An 18187-nucleotide genomic window follows, 5' to 3' on the forward strand; every position below is an offset into this window, starting at 1 on the left:
GCCGATGTCCGCCGGGGGCGGGCGGGTGAGATCACAGGAAGTTAGTCACTCTTCGTCGTAGCGCTCGCAAATAAAAGTCAGTTTCCGCTGACTTCTATTTGCAAAGGCAGAAGAAATCAATTGATGGACAGCGACGGGGATATCGGCAGCGGTGGAGCGAACAGGCTTTCTGACGGGCAACGAGCAGCGTCTCAGGCGCTCAGTAAGCGGCGATTTTTTTTGCAGCTTATCGAGCCAACCTGAATCAGGCCGAGACTGAATTGCTTTATTACATATTTACTTACAGTATAATAATTTCCATCCAAAATGATTTCTGTTCTTGTAAGGACATTTGATAAACTTGATGCGTACCAAATAAAAACGATATACAAGTATTTTAGTTAAGAGTATTAGGCAAAACACTTGTCACAGTGCTAAACAATTATTCTTCTTTTTATTTATTATTCTATTTTAACTAGGCCATGATTGAGTGACCCGGCAATAAAAAAAAAAGTTTCAACATTTGGAATAAAGAATTAATGTTGAAAAAAAAAGTTTCTGGTGACTAGTTGGGGTTTTATACTTAGATCCATCCATCTATCTCATAACCAAGAAAATTGTTGGTCTCCTCTGCGAATTCTCGAAAATTGAGCAAGAAATTTTCCCCATTGGAAGACTTCTCTCGGTGGTGGTTTGTCTGATAGGCAAAGAGATTTTTCGAACAAGACTTCTCAGAGGACGAAAACTGCTGATGGACTTTCTCGTGGGCCACAAGATTCGAACTTTTGCAGAAAGCTTTCCCACAGTCCGAACACATATAAGGTTTTTCTCCTGTATGAGTTCTCCGGTGAGTCGCCAGGTTGGAGCTGCTGGAAAAACATTTTCCGCATTCAGAGCAGGAAAATGGTTTTTCCCCAGTGTGAACGCGCCGGTGCCTAAGAAGATGAGGATTACTGGTGAAATCCTTTCCGCAATCTAAGCACACAAAGGGCTTTTCTCCCGTGTGAGTCCGCTGATGTTTCAGAAGGTTGGAGTCCTGATTAAATCTCTTGCCGCAATCCAAACATTCGAAAGGTTTCTCGCCTGTGTGTATTCTCTGGTGCCTGATGAGATGGGGGTTGCGGGCGAAACGTTTCCCGCATTCCAAGCAGGCAAATGGCTTTTCCCCAGTGTGAGTCCTCTGATGCATTATCAAGTTTGAGCTGCTCGAAAAGAATTTACCGCACTCCGTACACTCAAACGGTCTTTCACCCGTGTGAGTCCTCTGGTGTCGGATGAGGTGCGGACTGCTGGAAAAACATTTACCGCATTCGAAACATATAAAGGATTTGGAAATGTTTCTACAGTTGCTGTTTACCCATGTTGCAAAGTTGAGATCCATTTGTGGTCTGCCGTTCTTCCAAGGGTTTTCCTGCCCAGAAAGTTCACTGTTGCACTGCCCATTTTTTGCGGTGATGTAATGGTCATCGGCAAAATGGTCGCTGATTAATGCGGAGGAAGATTCTTTGTTGATATTAGGGGACTTGTATTTTGAGTGTGATTGATCTGTGGGTCTATAAGGCTCCAAATCAGTGAAGTTTTCACACAGGTCTGATTCTTCCTTAATATGAGTAGACATATATTGTGTATGACCTGCGGGTGTAAACATCTCAGTGTAGGTAAGGTCTTCTCCATCACATGAAACCGGTTCCTCCTTAATACGAGTAGCTGTGTACTGTGTAAGACCTGTGTGTTTATAATTATCAGTGTGTGTGAGGTCTCCCCCATCACATGAGACCGGCTCCTCCTTAATCTGAGCAGATGTATACTGTGTATGGCCTGAGAGGTCTTCTCCATCACATGTGATGGGATCCACCCTAATATGAGCAGATGTAGATGTATACTGTGTATGATCTGTAAGGTCTCCTCCATCACATAAGATGGGTTCCACTCTATTATGAGTAGATGTATACGGTGTATTTTCTGTGAGGTCTTCTCCATCACATGAGATCGGTTCCTCCTTAATATGAGTAGATTTATACGGTGTATGATCTGTGAGGTCTCCTGCATCACATGAGGCTGGTTCCTCCTTAATAGGAGTAGATTTATACGGTGTATGATCTGTGAGGTCTTCTCCATCACCGGAGACAGGTTCCTCCCTAATATGAATAGATGTATACGGTGTATGATCTCTGGTTGTATACATGTCAATGCCTGTGGGATTTCCTACATCACATTCCTTCTTAACACCAGTAGAGGTATACTGTGTACAATCGATGTTTGCAGAAACGTTGGTGAAGTTTCCTTCTTGACATGCTACCGAGTGGTAGGGCCCCTCCCGAACAGACGTTCCCTGACTCTCATCATCCACAGAGCTATTCCGGCATTTTTCTTCCCCTGAAGTTCTAAGGTTGTGTGTGTGAGTGTTTGTATTAATGCCAAAATCAATACAGGAATGGGATTCTCCAGGAGGTTTATTATTTGCTATTGAGGAATCTGCAATGATAAACACACAGCGGATTCAATTTTAGTAAAATATAACTTAAGCGGATTTCTCACATTGATTATCAACTATAAAGGCTAAGGCAATTGTAATGTCACATAAGCAATAACAGTAAGCCCATCTCTTAAACCTTGACCATCTAGGTGGCCTACAAGTTATTACAACTGTTTCATCTTATGGCAGGTAAATAACATCCTTACTCAAAGTATTTAATAACAATCCAATATGATGTTACCCAGAAATGTGAGGGGCCGGTGATTCTCCATCATCACGTCCTTGTACAGACCCCGGTGTTCCTCTATATACTCCCACTCCTCCATGGAGAGATAGACAGTGACATCCTCACACCTTATAGGAACCTGACACAGACAGTGATACAGTCATCACCCAGACACATCCCCTGGTGTTACTGTATAAAGTCCCATTCTCAGCAGTCACCTCTCCGGTCACATCCCCCGGTGTTACTGTATAATGTCCCATTCCCAGCAGTCACCTCTCCGGTCACATCCCCGGTGTTACTGTATAACGTCCCATTCCCAGCAGTCACCTCTCCGGTCACATCCCCCGGTGTTACTGTATAATGTCCCGTTCCCAGCAGTCAACTCTCCGGTCACATCCCCCGGTGTTACTGTGTAACGTCCCATTGCCAGCAGTCACCTCTCCGGTCACATCCCCCGGTGTTACTGTATAGCGTCCCATTGCCAGCAGTCACCTCTCCGGTCACATCCCCCAGTGTTACTGTATAATGTCCCCATTCCCAGCAGTCACCTCTCCGGTCAGCAGCTGGATGATATTGTTGGTGAGTTCCAGGATCTTCTGGTCATTGTGCCTCTCATGTATCAGTGAGTGAGGTGGAGTCACTGTGATGGGGCTCTGTTAAAATTGGATACACAAGTTACATTTTCATATAATAGCATGTTATCAATGTACTCCATAATCTACACTTGCAGTATATGCCCTCGGGCAGATTTCTGGAAGAGATGTAGACAGGTGAAGGGCGTTCAAAATCCCGACGCCGGAATCCCGACTGCCGAAATCCTAACACTTTGTCCCTCCGTGGGTGCCAAGCATAGCGAGGCACCGGGCCAGCTGCGTGGCGAGTGCAGCAAGCCCGCAAGGGGGGGCGATCCACGTCCCCCCTTGTCGATATTTCGGCGGTCGGGATTTCTTATGTATTCCAGGTGAAGCTGCGTATATCAATTAACCAGCTTCTACATATCATTATATAGAATAGAAGCATGATATGTGCGCTAGTGTTACCGTCAAAAACTTCCCTAGTTCTGCATGCAACTTGTAACTGGGCAGCTTTATATTCACTGGGAAATTGGGAGTGGAACTAAAAACCTCCTACAGCATAACATGGTCTTATTACTTCAATGGGCCTTCACTATACGTTTTTCCAATTCATACACAAAATTAAAAACAAGAGATAACAGTGATGTCACTGTGACGCTCCCAGACCCCCTCACCTCCCCGGTCAGGTCCCTGTGTCAGTAATAGAGATAAGAGTGACGTCACTGTGACGCTCCCAGACCCCCTCACCTCCCCGGTCAGCTCCCTGTGTCAGTAATAGAGATAAGAGTGATGTCACTGTGACGCTCCCAGACCCCCTCACCTACCCGGTCAGGTCCCTGTGTCAGTAATAGAGATAAGAGTGATGTCACTGTGACGCTCCCAGCCCCCCTCACCTCCCCGGTCAGGTCCCTGTGTCAGTAATAGAGATAAGAGTGATGTCACTGTGACGCTCCCAGACCCCCTCACCTCCCCAGTCAGGTCCCTGTGTCAGTAATAGAGATAAGAGTGACGTCACTGTGACCTCACCTCCCCAGTCAGCAGGTAGATAATCTCCAATGTCAGCTTTAATATCTTCTCAGACATTACATCCCTGTCCTTTTCCATAATCAGGCTCCTTTGAAATGGTTGGAGGATTGTTCTGCCTCTTGTGACTGGTCATAGGGTGACCTCAGAAGACTGAAAGAGTAGATCAGATTGTTTAACATGATTCACAACAAGTGCATTGTGGGGTAGAATAATGTCGCACTTCCCTGTGACTATTACAATAACACATAAAGTACACATAGAAACATAGAATGTGACTGAATAAGACCCACTTGGCCACTCACACGGGTCAATTTTGTTTATTATGAGACAATTGACCTATCAGTATATTTTTGGATTGTGGGAGGACACCGGAGTACCAAGAGGAAACCCACGCAAGTACGGGGAGAATGTACAAACTCCGCACAGTTAAGGCCATGGTGGGGATCGAACCCATGACCTCGGTGCTGTGAGTCATGTTAAAGTCTAAATTGCATTTCCGTGCTAGAATACAATATGCCGTTTATTCGCAATTGCGTATGTATGCATAGTGTTCATTCTAGCACCCCCTATCTTTGAAAACCCATGCAGTTCTTGTTCCCTGCCTGGGGTGTCGCTGTCTGCTGTGGTGTTTCTAGCACAGGTCTGGTTTGCATATCAGTGCTGATATATAGACCACACTGTGCTGGAAGCACTACAGCAGACAGCGACACCCCAGGCAGGGAAGAGGAACTGCATGGGTTTTCAAAGATGGCGGGTGCTAGAATGAACACTACGTATGCACTTGGCGGTTTACCGCCCCCGTCACAGTAGACTACACAAGGTCAGGTCCATAAATATTGGGACACACTTCTCATATTTTGGGCTCTATACAACAACAAAATGGGTTTGAAATGAACCAAGCAAGATGAGCTATAACTGCAGCCTTTCAGCGTTAATTTGAGGGTATTTACATCCATATCAGGTGCACGGTGTAGGAATTACAACGGTTTCTACATCTGCCTCACACTTTTGAAGGGACCAAAAGTAATGGGACAAACTAAACAATCCTAAATCACACTTTTACGGTTTAATATTTTGTTGCAAATCCTTTGTAGCCACTTACAGCTTGAAGTCTGGAACGCAAAGACCTCACCAGATCATGTATGCATGTGCTTTGTGTGGGTACTACAGTACACATTGCGTATATTTGCTGAGCGTGCGCATTACGATATAATATGTTAACACTTAGAAAAGCTATAAAGACACACAACTGCATTCTATGCTATATAATATATATATTGGATACTTAAGGTTTAAATATACAGTTCCCCTATGTATCCAGCAATAAATATATCCCAGGGTTAGGAGCACTTGTTCGCACCATGTTTGGTCTCATATGATCAGTATTTTACCAGCAGTAACCCGGTCATTGCGGATGAATAATCGCACACTGTGTTCGCAAGTTATGAGTAGAAGTAGATATGTACAAAGAGATGCAGTAAAAATACAAGAATTGCAAGGCAGGAGTATGAAACTATATACTGAACTAAGCCAGCTTATGGACCATTGAGGACTTAGAGGGTGTGTGCCTCTTAAGGCCCATACACAGAGTATGACTTTGAGCTGAAAATGGCTCAAAACAGCAGGTTTGAGCGGCTTTCAGCTCAAAGCCGCCCAGTGTGTATGCCCCAGCGGTGAGCGTTGCTGCGCGCTCCCGCAACATCGCCGGGAAAGCCGCTCATCCGCTGGTTGTACCAGCAGATGAGCAGCTTACAGGACGGCTTTGCATGGCGCTCCGCTATGCAAAGCCGCCCCTCCCCCCTCCGTCGGCGCCGGGCAGGGGGGAAAGACGCTCAGTGTGTATGCACTGAGCGGCTTTCCCCGCAGCGATGATAGCAATCATCGCTGTCCATACACGCTGGGCATAGTCGCCCAGTGTGTATGGACCTTTAGACTAAAGCAGTGGTCTCCAACCTTTTTCGGGGTGCGAGCTACTCGCGGCAAACTGAACCACCCGAAGAGCTACTAAAATAAAAAAATAAAAAAATCTGCCTAATAACCAAATAATGCCCTTTACACATTATGCCACACACTGTAATGGCCCTGACACACTTTGCCGCATACATAACTGTGCGCGCCAAAAATTGGTGTAGCCACATAGGGTGCATCCAATGAAAATGGGGTGATACAAATATGCCCCCAATAGTGCAATGCCATATACACATATGCCCAAATAGTGCCAGATACACATTTGCCCCCAATAGTGCCAGATACACATATGCTCCCGCAGTGCCAGGTATGCCCCCACAGTGCCAGAAAAAGGAATACCCCCACGGTGCAATCTGTGCCCCTATGGTGCCGGATATGCCCCCACAGTGCCAGCAAGTAGTATGCCCCCAGTGCCAACAAGTAGTATACCCCCAGTGCCAACAAGTAGTATGCCCCCACTGCCAAAAAGTAGTATGCCCCCACAGTTCCAGCAAGTGGTATGCACACACTCTCACACACAGCACACTCACCATTGTGTCCGGTGTCGTCCTGCAGTGTCAGTGTCTCTGCTGCCGCAGCTTCTCCTCTTCTCGGGGAAGGAGAGCACAGCACAACGTACGTCTCTCCTTCCCTTCACTTCCTTGTGACTGGGCCGTCCGTCAGCGTCAATCAAAGCTCGCGGGCCGGCTCCTGATTGGCTGCCGGCCCGCGAGCTCTGATTGGCGGATAGGCGGCCAAGTGACAGGGATGCTCAGTGAGGGGTAGGAGAGACGCGCAATGCGCTCTCCTCCCCTCTCCTCCGGCTCATAGCGTTAGCGTAGAAAGCAGGCGGCCGTGGCAGGGAGAGACAGGCGGGCGGGCAGCAGAGTGGTCGAGCCACCCGATTCGCTGCCGTGAGCTACTGGTAGCTCGCGAGCGACGGGTTGGCGACCACTGGACTAAAGAAAGGAGACCTCATGAGTGCATTGTGTGTTATGTGCATTATTGTATACAGTACATAGATATCTGGTAACACACCTACACGATGTCTGAATACTGATATCACTGGATCCGGGACGCGCTGGTGTACGTATGTATATTTGTTGGTTGTAATTCTCATCTATGTTAAATCCATCTGCTGTAATACTATAGGCTGTTAGGATGGGTGTGGTATAACACACCGACTGTCGGAATTCCAACAGTCGTTATCGTGACGTCGGAATCCCGACTGTACAGCGGGGGGAGCGCAATGAAGCCCATTGCGGGCTCGCTCTGCGGGCACGGTTGCAAGCTGCGCTCGCCACCTATTTTATTCTCCCTCTATGGGGGTCGTGGACCCCCATGAGGGAGCAGTCGGGATTCCGACGTCGGAGTAATGACTGTCGGAATCCCGACTGTCGGTGAGACGTCCGGCACCCGTTAGGATAGGTATCTCTTTGCTGTAACTTTATCTAGATTGCTAGTATCTGTTTGTTACAGATAATTACAGTAAGGTATGGATATTTACATGTTGCTGTTAGAGTATCTCTTCTCTTTGCTGAATAAACCTGTTTTGTGCGTTAGACCACAATACAATAGTATATACAGTTGTACACTCTTTCTTAAAGGTATTAAGGTGTACATAACCACACCAGAGGTATGCTATGCCAATAGACACAGCTTGCATCCGCAACAAACCATCTTATAATGTTTATTAAGTTATGGAACATAACAACATAACATAAATCTTATGTGCAACCATCAGTGGCACCCAGGATGTATCGCATCAGATGCGGGGGGACTCAGAGAGCTGGGCAGAGAGACACCAGGCAGGGGGACTCCGAGAGCCGAGTGGGAGGAGCCAGGTAAATTTTAATCAAAATCATGCAGATGAATAGGCAGCCGCTGATTGGCTCAGAGAGCTCTATCAACCAATCAGTGACTGCCCATTCTTTTTTATATTCTCCTACAGCCCAGCTCCCTCTGCCTGCAGCTATCTGGATTTTACATGTGATATATTGCATCAAAAACTACATAGGTTATAAAAACATAAAAATTGTATTCAACTTTGATGTCCCATTTAACCCCTACAGTGGTGGGGTTTTTTGCAGGGAGCGCTCCCCACTGGGCAAGTTTTTTGCACAACCACACCCCCTGGGTCCGGGCAGCGCCACTGAACTGTCTATCAGCCGCTGCCCGATCCTGCCCCCGGCAACCCGGCTGTGTGCGGCGTGACGATGCACACAGCAGGGGGAGGGAGGCAGGGCCGGGCAAGAGGGAGCGCAGGCAGTGGCACTCCCGAGAATTTTCCAGGTTTGCCAGTGGTGCAATTGAAACTGGGAACCTAAAATCAAAAATACTGCATTGTAAATGATAACGAGATACTTATTACAGTATAAGTAAGAATATAATAAAACGATACACAAATACTAGAGTCTAAAGCCCCATTCACGCTAGACGATATATCAATCACTATCGTCAAGGACTGTGTGTACTGAGGGAGGACATCAATGACCGATATTTGTATGTATGCGCAATATCGCTAGCCAGGCACAATCGGCGGTGGAGCGTATAGTCTAGCTGTGGGGCTTAAGAGGTAAGTTTACTAAAATGTGTGTTTTAAGAAGTGAGAGATGCCGATAGCAACCAGATTCTAGCTATTATCCTTCAGAAAGTTCTAGATAAATGATAAGTAGAATTGGAATGTGGTAATATAATAATATACAGATGTTCTATGTAATAAAAGACATAGATATTAAAGGGGAAGTGAACAAAGAAAATAATGAGATACAGATACTAAAGTTACAAATCTACTATAAGAGACATATATTTACAATGCAATTCATATTATATGGGGTACAGATAATGCAGTGTAAGTGATCATATAAGAAAATAGTTATTACAGTGTCAGTTATAATATACTCAGGCTGATATCACAGTGTTAGTGATGACAAGATAGTTATTACAGTGTAGGTGGACCATATAATACAATAAGACTCAGTCATAACACGGCATGTGGCCATATTAGACCAGGTAACATAATACACTGATACTGGAACAGTACTGATGATGGAATATAACAGATACAGACCTCTCAGCAGTGAATGGGGGTCAGGTTTCAGGGTAACACCAGAAACAGTGTGGTTGGGACGGTGAGAGTGGTGGGAATTGTAGTCAGAGCTGCGGACGACGGGCGCCATTTTGTCAGGGACCCGCAGGGACAAGTCGCCGGCAACTGACGGCACATTCCTTTTCACTAGCGCTGAACGGCAGAGGGATGAGAGGGGTCACGTGACGCGAGCTGCCCAATCGGATCCCGCGCCCTGCCCAGCCTGAGGTTGATAGAGCAGGAGAGTGTCCGTGCGCTAGCTGTCTCCCCGTTGCTGCGGCTCTGGCCTCATTTTGCTGACTACATGAGCACAGATAGGGTCAAATGTCAATTTCTGACATCATATCAATTGCATTTAAATATGTATGTCATTGTCTCTCACTGATGTGTGTTTTTTGACATGCAAATGTCTGCCAGCAGTAAAAATAAAACTTTATGCGTCGCAGAGACTAAAACTAAATAGTCTCTGCGACGCATAAAGTTTTAGTGAATGTTTTCTGAAATTAATACAGGGTTGCCTACCCTCCCGGAATGGCCGGGAGTCTCCCGAAAATCGGGTCCCCCTCCCGGCCCCCCGAAAGGGTGGGCAACCCTCCCGGATTCAGGGGGGACCGCCGCTGCACCCCCGATCGCGGAATTTAAATGCAATCCGTGGGTCTCAGAGGATAGGGCGGAGCTAAAATGGCAAAATCGCTATTAAAGTCTACAACCCTGAATTAATACAACCACTTAATTTCTTGGGTGGATTTTGCGACTGCCGTAGATTCTTTTTCCGTAGTTGTGTCCGCCATTTTATGCTAATGCTAGTATTCCTTGCCCTGATGTATAGAATCCAAATGGGATGACCATTTTTTTGTAGCTGCAGTCAGGACTTGCGCCAGCCCCAAGGCTCAATGTGGACTGGAAACACTATGGGGTGCGTAAGGGATTAGCATACACATCCCTGAGCAGTCTTCTAGGCGTAAGATCACGAATGTGGTGGCTTCTGCTGCTTTAAGCTACCTAAATCATCAGCTATTGTGTTGTTGACAGGAACAAAGGGTCCCCATAAAAAAATACCTAGGGTAATCACCAATTTTACTCTGGACAATCCAGTAATTTAGACCGGCGTCCGGGCAGTGTGGTGTTCCCGGACTATGCAATGTCCAGGAATATGCAGCTACTATTCCCAGGCATTGTATAGTCCAAGAATGCCACCCCTCTGGAGTCCGGTCTTAATTACCAAACTGTCTGGAGTAATCCCGAACGGAAGGTGGTAACCCTAAAAATACCCCAGGTCCAGTAACCCAGCAATCTTTCCGGGTCAGCTAGCAAGGCTCCAACCAGGAAGGACCTGGTTGAGCTGCAGTGTAAATGGGGTAACCCAGGTCTTCCAACCCATGATCTGTTCAGAGCATGGGGAGAGTGAGATTTACTGGAGGTTGCAGATGATGTCATCTCTAAGTGCCGTCAATGCACCCGTGTGCAGTTTGAACGGCGTCAACTCGAGAATAACCGTCGACGCTGCAATGTAAAGGGGTATGTCCAGGAAATGACCCGGATTGGTTTCAAATCCCGGGTCAGGCAATGGCTTTTAGTGGAAAAGAGGTAGTCATATACTCCCTTGACCCGGGTCCAGCTTTTTCACAATATATCTGGGTTGCCCATTATACAGAACGCGACACAGGTTTAACCCTTCTTATATACCCAGCGATCATGGTGGTGGGAGCAGGGGCTACACTGCAACACTCGTTAACGATGTGCACCATTCTCTGTACATGCAGGATGACCCAGAGCACCACTAATCACCCGCGGGAGCGTGCATCCTTGCTGATACTCATCATACACACTAAGCGATAATTGAAACAATCTCTCACGGTAATGGGAAAATGAGCGATATCGTTTAAAATATTGCTTAGTGTGTATGGGGCTTATAGATAAGTCAGCGATGAATGCTAAATAATGTCAAATAATGCTACATGAGTCAGGCACCTACCTAAATTCTTACTATGGGGTCCATTGATCAACCGGTGATAAAAACCCATTCTGAATGATAAAACTCACCGTGTATGATAAATTCTGCTGCAGCCAATCAGCTCCCAACTGTTGTTTTTCAAATACATGGCGGTTGGATCTGATTGGCTGGAGAACCACTCATCACATTCAACACGTTTTATCACTCATTGGTAAATGAGCCCCTAAGATCTATAATACCTTCACCGCAGTTCCCACCGCTGACATTTCCGCCAAGAGATACCGTCGCTCCCATCCATGTATAGAACTAACCTGTAGCCTCTAGTCCAGTGACTTCACAAACATTACCAATACATCTCTCCTTTATTATTTTATCATTTATGTTCACAAATTTGTCATGTGTAAAGAAAAGATTTGGTGACATTCGTTATAAAAAAGTCTTCGAATTTTAAATTAAGTTAAACATGGATGTGGTTGATACAGTGGTTCCAAAACAAGGTCCTCAAGGCTACCCTGCAGTCCAGGTTTTCAGGATATCCATGCTTAGGCATAGCTGACTTAAGCCCCATACACACTAGACGACGGAGGCTTCAGCCGATATAGTTAACAATTGCGCAGCAATGCTGAACGATACTGGCCGCCGATATAGTTATGCGATGTCACCAGGGCCCGCTAACCATGCAGTTCGTTAGATATTCATTTATTACCAGTTATTTATATAGCACAAACATATTCCGCAGCGCTGTACAGAGTATAGTTGAACATTCACATCAGTCCCTGCCCCAGTGGAGCTTACAATCTATGTTCCCTACCACATGTACACGCGCACACAGACATTCTAGGGTTCATTTTGTTGGGAGCCAATTAGCGTACCAGTATATTTTTTGAATGTGGGAGGAAACCGGAGTACCCAGAGGAAACCCACGCCGGTACGGGAAGAATATACAAACTCCGCACAGTTAGGCCATGGTGGGAATCGAACCCATGACCTCAGTGCTGTGAGGCAGCTATGTTAACCATTACACCGTCCGTGCTGCCAGATATCAATCATCGCTTACAATACGCAGGAGTGGCATCGTTAACATTATCAAGTGTACACACTAGAAGATATGGTTCAGACAGCCCTTTCTGAAGATCCTTATTATACCATCTGTGCACAAGCAGGGAATATCCCTACAATCTGTACGGTTGGGGGACCTTGAGGACAGCACTTCGGAACCACTGGGTTATATATTTGTATTGTAGAATAAATAACGGCGGACTTTATTCTTCTTTAACAGTATGCTATAAATTGAATAAATAACCGTTTAAGATATGCAATTGTTACATTGTCTTGTCTACCTAATATACCACACCCAAATAATATTTATGTTTAAATACTTATTTGCTATTCAGTCAATTGGAATTTAGGACGGTCACGCCGTATCAGAGAAAGGTAAATTGCTTCCTGCTCCGGTGAGTCCGTTGATGTGCCATAAGGCTGGAACTTTTCATGAAGGACTTTCCGCATTCGGGACAATAAAACGGCTTCTCCCCGCCGTGGACTCTCTGATGGGTGACGAGGTTGGAGCTCTTGATAAAGGATTTCCCGCAGAATGAACACACGAAGGGTTTCTCCCCGGTGTGCGTCCGCTGGTGCGTAACCAGGATTGACTTCTGGTTGAAACTCTTCCCGCATTCGGTACAAGGGAAAGGCTTCTCTCCCGTGTGAATCCTCTGGTGTCGGATAAGGTGGGGGTTAGTGGAAAAATATTTCCCACATACATAGCAGAAGAACTCGCTCTCTTTGGTATTAAGTCTCTGTTGCCGGTAAAAGTCTGATGGTTTGGTGAACCTTTTGTCCCGGTCATACAAATGATGCTGTTTCGGAACTGGGTGCACCTCCGAATTTGAGTTGCTGCCAAACGTTCTCCACCAGTCGGGACAGAGAGTTGCCTTGTCCCCTACGCAAGTCCTTGGATTCAACGGAAGGGTTGATTTGTTGGTCGCAGTCTCCCTACGTTCGGGGTAGTTTACCAACGACGGGTCATGTGCTTTCTCTGGGCACAGGTCCCACTTGCCAAAATCTAGAATGTCAATATCTTTATAGAGCTGGTCCATCGGAGTAAAGACATTAAGATTACTCTCCGCGCTGACACCTGTGGGGGCGTAAATATCGGTATCCGTGAAAGTTCCTTGTTCATAGAACACGGGTTCCTCCTTTATACTAGATGTGTATGGTGTATGACCTGTAGGTGTATAATTATTAGAGTCTGGGAGGTCTCCTCTGTCACACGAGACCGGTTCCTCCTTAATATGAACAGATGTATACCGGGTAGGACCTGTGGGTGTATAGTTATCAGGATCTAGGAGACTTCTTCTTCTTGCACAAGAGACTGGTTCCTCCTTAACAAATGTATGTTGTGAATGATTTGCAGGTGTATAAATAAAAGTATTGTTAACATTTCCTGGTTGGCAGGAGACTGATTCCTCCTTTATATCAGAAGGTGTCCGATCTATCGGTGTATAACTACCAGTATCGGTGACGTCTGCTTGTTGACAGAAGATGGATTCCTCCTTTATATCACTAGGTGTATACCGTGTAACATCTGTGCAAATATCTTTGTCAATATTTCCTTCTTCGTGCGATACAGTTTGCTTTGTCATTTCAGTCCTGTCCCTCTCGGACGATCCCATTATCTCACCTTCTTCCTTAATATTCAGGCATTGTGCTTGAAGACTTTTAATGTTATGATTCTCCTCATTGATAGACTTGCGCTCTGCAAAACCAGGGTAACAGCCTTCAGATAAAGTTGTGTCAACCGCCGATCCATCTGAAGAAAATAAATACACAGTAAAGACAAGTGTAGTATATTAAGTGTTTATGGTTGAAGAACATGGATAAAGCAAGCAGGACTTGGCAAAGTAGAATGACCCAGAGTATTCACATGATGCGAACACAGAGGAAGTGGGACTCCGGAGGAACGCAATGCATTCAAATGCAACACAACCCGAAATCTCTAGAATATCTTATTGCCAGAGGCGTTAATAGTAAAATTAGTAATAAGTAAATCTCTTCTTACCCAATCTATGGAAGGGCTGTTGCTGCTCTATTATGTCCTTGTACAGATCCTTGTGTTCTTCTATATACTCCCACTCCTCCATGGATAGATAGACAGTGACATCCTCACACCTTATAGGAACCTGACACACACAATGATACAGTCATCACCCAGACACATCCCCCGGTGTTACTGTATAACGTCCCATTCCCAGCAGTCATCTCTCTGGTCACATCCCCCGGTGTTACTGTATAACGTCCCATTCCCAGCAGTCACCTCTCTGGTCACATCCCCGGTGTTACTGCATAACGTCCCATTCCCAGCAGTCACCTCTCCGGTCACATCCCCCGGTGTTACTGTATAACGTCCCATTCCCAGCAGTCACCTCTCCGGTCACATTTCCTGGTGTTACTGTATAATGTCCCATTCCCAGCAGTCACCTCTGCGGTCACATTCCCAGAGTTACTGTATAATGTCCCATTCCCCGCAGTCACCTCTCCGGTCACATTCCCTGGTGTTACTGTATAATGTCCCATTCCCAGCAGTCACCTCTCCGGTCACATCCCCCGGTGTTACTGTATAACGTCCCATTCCCAGCAGTCACCTCTCCGGTCACATCCCCCGGTGTTACTGTATAATGTCCCATTCCCAGCAGTCACCTCTCCGGTCACATCCCACGGTGTTAATGTATAACGTCCCATTCCCAGCAGTCACCTCTCCGGTCACATCCCCCAGTGTTACTGTATAATGTCCCATTCCCAGCAGTCACCTCTCCGGTCACATCCCCCAGTGTTACTGTATAAGGTCCCATTCCCAGCAGTCACATCCCCGGTGTTACTGTATAATGTCCCATTCCCAGCAGTCACCTCTCTAGTCAGCAGCTGAATGATCTTGTTGGTGAGTTTCAGGATCTTCTGGTCATTGTGTCTCTCATGTATCAATGAGTGAGGTGGGGGCATCATGATGGGGCTCTTGGGTTTTCTCAGTCCTCCAGATGCAGGGAGACAGTTACTGGATGTCTTACATTCATCAGACTTATTCACGATAATATAATCCTAAATAATGAAATAGACATTTCTCTAGAACAAAAGCACAATAACTCTTTAAAACATTCCCTCACCTCCCCAGTCAGGTCTCCGTGTTGGCAATAGAGATAAGAGTGATGTCACTGTGACCTCACCTCCCCGGTCAGGTCCCTGTGTCAGTAAAATATAAGAGTGACGTCACTGTGATGCTCCCAGACGCCCTCACCTCCCCAGACAGGTCCCTGTGTCAGTAATAGAGATAAGAGTGATGTCACTGTGATGCTCCCAGATCCCCTCACCTCCCCGGTCAGGTCCCTGTGTCAGTAATAGAGATAAGAGTGATGTCACTGTGACGCTCCCAGACCCCCTCACCTCCCCAGTCAGGTCCCTGTATTATTACTATAGATAAGTGATGTCACTGTGACGCTCCCAGACTCCCTCACCTCCCCAGTCAGGTCCCTGTGTCAGTAATAGAGATAAGAGTGATGTCACTGTGACGCTCCCAGATCCCCTCACCTCCCCAGTCAGGTCCCTGTATTATTACTATAGATATAAGTGATGGCACTGTGATGCTCCCAGATCCCCTCACCTCCCCAGACAGGTCCCTGTGTCAGTGATAGAGATAAGAGTGATGTCACTGTGACGCTTCCAGATCCCCTCATCTCCCCGGTCAGGTCCCTGTGTCAGTAATAGAGATAAGAGTGATGTCACTGTGACACTCCCAGACCCCCTCACCTCCCCGGTCAGGTCCCTGTGTCAGTAATAGAGATAAGAGTGATGTCACTGTGATGATCCCAGACCCCCTCACCTCCCCGGTCAGGTCCCTGTGTCAGTAATAGAGATAAGAGTGATGTCACTGTGACGCTCCCAGATCCCCTCACCTCCCCAGTCAGGTCCCTGTATTATTACTATAGATATAAGTGATGGCACTGTGACGCTCCCAGACTACTCACCTCCCCGGTCAGGTCCCTGTATTATTACTATAGATATAAGTGATGTCACTGTGACGCTCCCAGACCCCCTCACCTCCCCGGTCAGGTCCCTGTGTCAGTAATAGAGATAAGAGTGATGTCACTGTGACGCTCCCAGACCCCCTCACCTCCCCGGTCAGGTCCCTGTGTTAGTAATAGAGATAAGAGTGATGTCACTGTGACGCTCCCAGATCCCCTCACCTCCCCAGTCAGGTCCCTGTATTATTACTATAGATATAAGTGATGTCACTGTGACGCTCCCAGACTACTCACCTCCCCGGTCAGCAGGTAGATGATCTCCAGAGTGAGGTTTATAATGCTTTCAGTCATCTTGTCCCTGTACTTGCTCATTTTTAGTCCATGTGGATTGGGGAATCTCAGTAAAATTCTATACTATATTTAAGAACTGAAAAAGGTAAAAAAAAAAAAAAAAAAATATTAGAACCAGACCTTATATTTAAAGATAATTTATCAAGTTTTACATTTAATTTGCATTGTTTGCTATACAAGAATTTCAATCACCTCGACGGAAGGGTGGCCCAGCACTCTGTGGTGCGTTTTGCTGGGGCAGGACAAACTGCCCTGGTAGGATTTTCCTGCCCCAGCAAAACCCACCACTCAAGGGGTTAAACAGCGATGCAGCCCCTGTCATATTATGTGTGGCAAGCACTACTCAGCTGTGTATAGTGCCACTGCCACCTACATAATAAGTTTCTATCATGCCCTCCCCCACATGGATCTGGAAGGGTCTGCTACATGATTCTAAAATGATTGGAGGCAGTATTATTGGTGACACCATATGCCGCAGTCCAGTGTCATCAGAAGCTTGGCAGAAATCACCAGGAAAATGTTGTGGCGTCCATTTTACCGGAGACCTGCACAAGTGCAGTAGACTCTGAGACAGCCACCGCTAGGGTTCCTTAGTGACCCTAGCAGCCAGAGTGTACAGCGCTGCTGGCTATAGAGGAGGGGCCTATGTGGAGCCTACGCATTGTCCTCCTCCTCTCTGGAAGTGACTCAGTCAGGTCAGGCGCAAATAACGAGTTTCAGCTGCAAATCTTACACATTTTACTGTATCTCCATCCTATTCTAAAATATCGACGGATATTGTAAGATCTGTCTTTCCGTAATATGGTCGTTCTGGGTGGATACTGGGCGGTGACAACGTGACTGTAGCGAAGTCATGGGTGTGAAGCTAGAGGCCCATGTTATTCTATAACAATATATAATGACAGATCTCTATATGATAATCTAGTGGTAAATTACAGATAAAAGGTCTGTGTCCTATTATTATATGTTATAAAAGGCATATATTATAATACAGTGGTATCATACTATAATTGATATACCATAACACAGGGACAGAATACAGGAAGTATTAAATAATGACATTATAATACAGCAATATAACAATTAAGAGAAATGATACATACCAACAAAAGGGATATAATATAGATAAACAGGTGGCACTATAGGGATTTAATGTATATATAGACTATTGTTATTGCTACATAATTACAGTGATACATTACAGATAGTACACAAGTACATACATATATAGTACATACATATATAATAACAGATATATTACCTTCCATTAGACACTGGGCAGCAGATAATACTACAAACTACAATAAATACTTCCTATATACGACCTTAGAACCCCATTCCGGAAGTGATAGCTGTGGGAAGCAAAGGATGTTGGGTGTTGAAGTCATTTCCCCGGCACGCTGAAGCCGTCACATGACTAAAACCATCCAATTGCCGAGACTGAGACTGAGTTATCCAGTCACAAGAGAACGAATGCCCCGCATGGAGACTGTGGCGGCAGCCATGTTTCCAAAGACAAGTAATCATTGCATCAAATCTTAGGAATCACT

The 18187-nt window shown here is 45.9% G+C and overlaps 1 protein-coding gene across 1 annotated transcript; it reads right to left on the minus strand.

Moving 5' to 3' along the window:
* Positions 1-414: 414 nt before the first annotated feature.
* LOC146009523 (uncharacterized) lies at positions 415-18162 on the minus strand. The gene is made up of 9 exons (XM_083149965.1): positions 17899-18162; positions 16581-16713; positions 15178-15366; positions 14333-14453; positions 12702-14083; positions 4283-4408; positions 3230-3334; positions 2697-2820; positions 415-2454 (listed from the first exon to the last, which is right to left on the minus strand). The coding sequence occupies exons 2-9, from the start codon at positions 16656-16658 to the stop codon at positions 563-565; spliced, it is 4017 nt and encodes a 1338-aa protein (XP_083006091.1). The 5' UTR covers positions 16659-16713; positions 17899-18162; the 3' UTR covers positions 415-562.
* Positions 18163-18187: the final 25 nt, after the last annotated feature.

The sequence above is a fragment of the Crinia signifera genome, chromosome 6 (assembly GCF_055691185.1).
Source record: "Crinia signifera chromosome 6, ASM5569118v1, whole genome shotgun sequence".
Taxonomy (NCBI): Eukaryota; Metazoa; Chordata; class Amphibia; order Anura; family Myobatrachidae; genus Crinia; species Crinia signifera.